At 36.3% G+C, this 7,738-nt stretch overlaps 1 protein-coding gene across 1 annotated transcript in view; it reads left to right on the forward strand.

Moving 5' to 3' along the window:
• Positions 1-701: 701 nt before the first annotated feature.
• Positions 702-7,738, forward strand: part of LOC106121244 (ATP-dependent RNA helicase l(1)G0007) — a 9,195-nt gene continuing 2,158 nt past the window's right edge. Inside the window, exons 1-5 of the mRNA XM_013316799.1 lie at positions 702-877; positions 6,788-6,871; positions 6,948-7,098; positions 7,250-7,347; positions 7,519-7,738. The exon at positions 7,519-7,738 is cut by the window's right edge and continues 3 nt beyond it. Of these exons, the coding sequence (XP_013172253.1) occupies positions 746-877; positions 6,788-6,871; positions 6,948-7,098; positions 7,250-7,347; positions 7,519-7,738 (685 nt within the window). The 5' untranslated portion in view covers positions 702-745. The remainder of the gene's footprint in view (positions 878-6,787; positions 6,872-6,947; positions 7,099-7,249; positions 7,348-7,518) is intronic.

Below are 7,738 nucleotides of genomic sequence, written 5' to 3' on the forward strand. Positions count from 1 at the left end.
TCTCACGACTAACCGTTGGTTTCTGAGACCAAAATTTGTATTAACCGTATCGTCATCCCAGACATTATATTTGACAAAACAAGAATAATAATATGTTTTAAACGGGGATTTTGGTCTCAGAAACCCACGATAAGGGATGTATCCTAGAAAAAAATATTATAAACTCGTCAGTTTACTTTTGCATTGTGTTTATATAATTTATCTCATTGTAATAAAAACTTTTTACATTTACTGTAAAAAAAAAGTATTTTTGTCGCAAAAACACAATTCAATAGATTTATAACAATGTTTGTCCTTGAGTTTACTCGATTTCCCGTTCATTTGTGATACAAGATCTTAATGTTACTAAAAACTTGAGATTGGCAAAAAAATCCATAATACGCAAGTTCGTTAAATAGTTCTTTAAATTCTACTTTAAAAAATCTGCAGTTGTGCCGAAACTGTAAACTATTTTAATTCCATATTTATCGTAAACCAGTCAAAATCAATTCTACTTATGATCAAATCTATACACTACCAGCGGTACTCAGAGTCGACTCTTTAATTGGTCACTAAGAGATGTCGTATAGTGTCGCTCATGTTAAAACTTCAATAAGTAAGACTACGACTCTAGAATGCGTCGATTATTTAAATTAATAAAGTCAGTAGACGTAGACGAAGAAGTAACTTGGAATAATTTTTTTTGTGCTTTTTTCAGGTCGTTGCCCGTCGCTCGGACCTGAAGCTGATCGTGACGTCAGCCACCATGGACTCCACCAAGTTCTCCTCGTTCTTTGGCAACGTGCCCACCTTTACCATCCCAGGCCGTACCTTTCCCGTTGAGACATTCTTCTCTAAGAACGTCTGTGAGGACTATGTAGATGGCGCTGTTAAACAGGTTGGTAGACACCGTTTGCACTACCTCTATCTCTCTCATTCTAGCTTTAAAAGTTGAGACAATTGATAATTAGTTTTGTAAGGCATACATTGCCGATTGAATTTATAGAATATGAATCACTAAAATAAGGCTTAGTGTGCAATCTTATAGTTCCTATCGACACGCTCGTTAACCTTCTACATCTATCTTACTACCTTACTTCTTACTTAATATCTTATATTATAAATGCGAATTTTTAGATGGATGGATGTTAGAAGGTATCTCCAGAACGGCTTAACAGATCTCGGTAAATTTGGCGTAGATGTGGCAAACAGTCTGGAATAAAACATAGGCACATAGAACGGAATCGCGGGCGGCATCTATAGATCTATACGTTTGCTTCGTAGTATGCAAAAATAATGGAAACCTTATCCTGGGAACCTACAAAATTAGTTTCTTCAAGTACATCAAATAACACGAGTCTAGTCACAGTATATTGGAGATTATTAGAAACTAGTGAATTGCGTATCGGCGTAGTAAAGCGGTCGGAGAGCGCAGTTCGTTGACACTGACCACAGACTACGACAATACAGCAGTACCACTTGATCGATATCGTAATCATTTATCTGATCTTACGGTGAAGGAAAACATCGTGGTGTAACCTATCTGTGCACATATCAGCGAGAATCAAAGATTTTTGTGACGTCAACCAATCGGCAATGTGTTAGCGTGGTGAACCGCAAATTTAGGGTAGGCTTGACGTCTTACTCATTCTTAAAATGCCAATATCGTCAACATTAACTTGAAAATGTTAATACGTAATAATTATTTTATCAATAATATATCATATTGCTACACTGATTAATTGCGTTAAGAAATAATTCAAAGAACAAGATATAAAATCTTGTACATTAATTGAATATCATTGTAATTGATTTATCATATGTTTTTTAAATAAAGAACTATATTGACATTAAAATTTACGTGAATGCTGGCAATCATTCTTATCTGTATACCTACATCTCTGCTTACGTCATAAGCTATGATTTGATATTTTCATATTAATGTCGTGACTAATGAATATTATTGCTGGCCAGTATTTTTTACACATTATACCAATTTAGAAAGACAGCATAGAACAGTGGTTCCCAAACTTATTTTGTCTACTGCCCACTTTGTGAATAAATATTTTTTTAGCGCCCCCATATTTTCACATATTTAAAAACCACTATAACTTCAAATTAAATTAATTAATTATTGTAACCTATATATGTATATTAACGGAGACTTCTAAACGAAACTTTTACTATAACCCGCAACTTGAGACCTGCAGCGCCCACAAGGGAAAGTTTGGCATAGAAGAACTATTTTTGCCCAATTGACAAGAGCCTTGCTTGCTTGCTTGTTAAACCATGAGATGCCCAATGGCATAGGTCTCCCCCAACTAGCCTGATTTTTTTGACTGGTACATCACCTCATGTGGGCTGAGCTCGAATATTTGTGACAAGCGCCTTCGTATCGTCATCGTCAATTATGTCAAACATAGTATGAGATTTTTTGGTGTACTTTACATCTCATATGTGTGCTGAACAAATTTTAATACAGTTTTTATACATGACGATGCAATGGCGATTGTCAAATATTCGTACTAAGCCCAATGTTGTTTTGCATTGAACCACTTTAAAGTCTCCAGTAACAAGCGATTCGTATTTTTCCTTGGAATATTGTAGGATTTTTTAATACCTTACTGGTTACATTCTCATGTAACCGTTATTCATAACGTACTAGCAACTTTTCATCTGTGCATCAATACCATTTGATAAAATTCAACTCTTGCACTTTCAGAAACAATTTATTTCGCAAATAGCTTACTGTTTATTGTACACTGTGTCACCAACAAACTGGCCTAAGAATGCCACCGTCTAGGCTAGACTGTACGTAACTTGATCCTAGGTATTGTATTTTAGTACATATTCATAGTTCTATAAAGTTCTATATTCTAATTAATTAATATTATTCATATCTCTAATTGACATCCTGTATTTATGTTTTGTGTAATTTATTCGTCTACTGCACCTATTGTGTTTTAACTGACTAGTTACGTAATATTGTGAACTAAGATTCTACTAGAGGTAAAGTCTGGGAAAGATATCCATGGAAAAAAATCTCGATTTTGTTACGTAAATTCCTATGATTCTATTTAGAGCTTAACCGTGGGTTTCTGATACTAAAATCCATGTTTAAAACATATTGTCATGTCTGTTTTGTCAAAAATATTGACGATATGATTTATATAGAGATTTTGGACTCTGAAACCCACGGTAAATCCTCACGCATTAAGAACTTGACTTCAAACTCAGATCGTTTTAAATACCATTTAAATTTAAAGTAATCTAAAACCTAACAACATTTAAGATATGCTAAAATGATCAATCTAGCGATCTGTCTATTTACTAAAGAAACATTTCTATCTCTATGGAAACATATAAAAAAAGATTTTTTTAAAGGTTTAGGAATTAGCTTAACAGTGCAATTTCATGGTAAAAAAATAGTTACATTCGTAAGTTGATTGTGAACTTGTGATTAAGTAATTCACAACCGTGTAAACCTAAGATGAAATATCACGTTCTAAACCATACGTAATGTCGACATAACTATCCGGATATCCCTTTCTAGTGTATCTAATTATTTAATTACCTTCCTTGTCCATATCTGATACTAACCAACTGCAACTTGTTCAGAACTGATGGAGAAAAATGATACTGTTTACATATTTCTGGATATTTCCACTTATAACCAGATATTGTCACGGTCACAACGCGTGGATACGTGTTGCACGATTATTGTAAAGAGGTTAACTATTCGTATAAATTAATTATAAGAGTATTGAACTTTATACGATTTATTAGTACGTATTTGTTTCATCGTAAATTTCTAATTTATGAGAAAACTAGCTGTCGCACGCAACCTTGTCCACGCATAAAAAACTGTACGCTATGGTGTTCATTTATATGCTAAATTTTAGCAAGATTCATGCAGCCGTTCTGGTAACAAACATCCATCCGTCTATCCATCTAAATCTTTTATATTAGTAAGATACATATTAGTATCACATTCATGTCATTATAAGAAACATATTCAATTTAAAAATAGAATCAAGTATCTGTGATGTAGTGGATACAGTGGTAGAGCCCGCTTTAACATGTTCGCACGAATTGTCCCGGCTCGCCAGGTGAAATACCACGACCATACAGAAGACAGGCGTCAAGTGGAAGCTATCCCGCGTTTCGTCTGATGAGTGTGCGTCCCGGAGGCGTAATTTAGTCCTCTTTCCCTTCCCACCCTTTTATAAGGAAAGGATGGGAAGTGGAAGTGGACTTTCCGGATGAGAGGATGCAAGGGAAGGGAAAATATTTTCTTTCTGTGCATCCTCTCCTCTATCGATTAAAGGTAGGCAACGCATATGCAATTGCGTATGTCATGGGCAACGGTTACTTCGCTATTTCAGCGATTTCAGGTGGCCGCTCGCTCGTTTACCACCTTATGATATAAAAAAAAAGTTATGGACCACATAAAAATAAACGATATGATTAATTAAATTCATGTATATTCTATGATTCAAATGTAACTCCCATTAGATAAATTACTCATATTAGCTTAATTTTAACAGTGTGCCAGCAATAACTAGTCAATATTAACTACCGATATAGTTTTATCAACATACTGTAAAAAAAAGCCTTGCTAAAGTCAATGACCTGAGTTCAGAAAACGCGAAATTTAATTACACGAGAAATCAATTTCATTCGGATACGTAGACGTGACTTCGTTACGGTTCACAAGTATGAGATAAGTGTAGTAACTAAATGTCGTTATAAAATACTTAATAATTACTTTTGACAGAGCTAAAAATATAAAAATTATAAAACTACTGGTAATCGGTCGCGACACTGTCCGCGCGCAATTAATAAAACTTAATAGTAAGTATTAAGTAGTCTGTTTTTAAAACTATGTTCAATATCTGTGCCAAATTTCATCAAGGTCCGTTCAGCCGTTCCAGAGATATCTGCAAACAAACATCCATTCATCTAAACTTTCGCACTTATAATATTAGTAAGATTTGCCCTGTAGTACTACAAATCCACAAATAAAACGTTCTGAAAATAGCTTTTTAACCTTCTACATAAGAATCAAATAATAATAGTAAGGAAGAAGGAAACGAACGGTCGGATTTAGATAAACTTTGGAAAATATTATAATAAAGTTAAAAGAGAAAATGAAAACATTATAAAATGAAGGAAAGGAAAAGGATTACCACGAACTGTTTGATTGATATATTTACAACTGCAATTTTTGAATGGAAAAAGGAAGAAATAATGTTCTAAATATAAAAATTAAAAGTAAAAAGAAGTGCAAAAAGGTTCCGTATGTATCTGCAACAAATAGTAACTTTTTGACGACATCAAAAATATCAAAGTTATTGCTTTTCTCAACATGTATCATACGATCCAATTATAAATCTTTATATATAATTCTTCTGTGAGTGTGTGTGTCACTGAACTTCTCTCAAACGACTGGACCGATTTTGATGAAATTTTTTGTGTGTGTTCAAGGGGATCTCGGAATGGTTTAGATTCACAATTTTCATTAAATATTAACTTCATATTAATTTATTCAAATTAAAGACGTGTAGACAGGACAACGTCTGTCGGGTCCGCTTGTAATATATATAAATTATCGTCACAATTTTCGTTCCCATACTCCTCCGAAACGGCTTGACCGATTCTCATGAAATTTTGTTAACATATTTAGTAGGTCTGAGAATCGGCCAACATCTATTTTTAATCCCGCGCGGACGGAGTTGCGGGCGACAGCTAGTATACTATAGATCTATATAAAAAGTGAACTACAATCAATGGCATTCTTCACACGACTTGTTTTGTACGTGACAATTGAGTCGAGTGACACCTGGTGTGGTCCAGTCATTACGACGTGACTTCATTAGTAAAGTGCCTGTTAACTCGTCACTACACTTCTGTTATAATAAATTGAACAAAATTACATCTGGAGCAATTTGCACTGGATTACTTTTATTAGCACATTAAACGCAATAGTAGAAATAGAAAAAATCACTAAAAAACTTTTTGCTCGAAATAGATGCGTAATGTCGTATCTACAAAATATATCTTGTTTAGGGTTTAATCAGAAGCTGGATTCTGCAGATATAAAAAAAACTACATAAGGCCACAGGTGCCCTACGTGGCGCTTACATGCAGGCAGGGATCCGGTCACCAGTGACTGGAGTGGCGTTTAACGTGTAAAAAAGAAAAATCATTTAAGAAAAATATAAAATTTCCCATTCGATATACACACGGAAAAAACTTTTTGTCTATTTTTGTCCTAAGTAATATGGAAGTGCGAGTTCCCAACCCCCCCCCCCCCCCAAATTCCCCTTATTGTCATTGAAAAGATGTAAAGATATGTTTTTATACAACTGTTTCGGCAGTGGAAACCCATGATATGAATAAAATAGATTATGTTAGTATTCCGACGTCAACACCAAAATCCAACCTATTCAAATCAGAATCGATCCGATAACCTCGTTATACTGACCTTTTGGAAAAAGCGGCTAACCGTTTAAATATGCAAATAGAACATTTTCACTTAGGTATATTAAGATGTTTTATTAAAGTAAATTGGCTCTTTATATATGTACTAGCTATCGCGCGTGATTCCATCCGCGCGGAATTAAAACAAAACTTAATTTAAAGCCTATGTGTTCTTCCACACTATGTTCTTCCTCTTTGCCAAATTTCAGCGAGATTCATGTTGCTATACTGGAGATACCTTTAAACATCCATCCACCCATCTAAATATTTTTGTTTATAATATTAGTAAGATTAGTAAGCTAGAAGATTTATTTATGTTTTGCAGGCTCTTCAAATCCATCTACAGCCTGATGACGGAGATATACTGGTGTTTATGCCGGGTCAAGAAGATATCGAAGTTACTTGTGAGGTACAATCCTTTTAAAAGAACATCCTTTGTTCTTATTGCCAGCTTGTCAACATTGTTTCAATGTCATCGTGTGCAGGTGTTGACGGATCGTCTGGGCGAGCTGGACAACGCGCCGCCGCTGACTGTGCTGCCGATCTACTCTCAGCTGCCCGCAGACCTGCAGGCCAAGATATTCCAGCGCGCGCCTCCGGGACAGAGGAAGTGCATCGTTGCCACTAACATCGCAGGTACACTGACTGGCCAGGGGGGATAAACAATAAATTCTGCAAAAATATGTGTTTTTTACTATTTGTCTTGACCTATCTTTAGAAGGATCAATAAAGAAGCGTCTTGCAAAATGTAGGAAGATCGCTGTAATTCTTGTCGCTTGTATTACAGAGACATCGCTGACTGTTGATGGCATCATGTACGTGATTGACTGCGGCTACTGCAAGCTGAAGGTGTACAACCCTAGGATCGGCATGGACGCCCTTCAGGTCAGTACAGTCTGCCATCTGACACATTAGCTGTGTCTTAAGTCTGTATCTCAAGTCATGTGTTGTTAGATCAGTGATTTCTCAATTCAGATTCCTGGAAATGCACCTGCCGTCTTTGGAGTACTATTCTGCATGGTCTTCGAGAAAAAAAAATGTAAATCTCTGTTTAAGATCTACCCGGTGAGCCAGGCGAACGCGCGGCAGAGAGCGGGTCGCGCCGGCCGCACGGGACCCGGCAAGGCCTTCTGCCTCTACACGCAGCGACAGTACACGCACGAGCTGCTGCCCGCCACCGTGCCTGAGATACAGCGCACCAACCTCGCCAACACCGTGCTGCTGCTCAAGTCCCTCGGCGTGCGCGACCTGCTCGCCTTCCACTTCATGGACCCCC

The sequence above is a fragment of the Papilio xuthus genome, unplaced genomic scaffold, assembly GCF_000836235.2.
Source record: "Papilio xuthus unplaced genomic scaffold, Pxut_1.1 DF826945.1, whole genome shotgun sequence".
Lineage (NCBI taxonomy): Eukaryota > Metazoa > Arthropoda > Insecta > Lepidoptera > Papilionidae > Papilio > Papilio xuthus.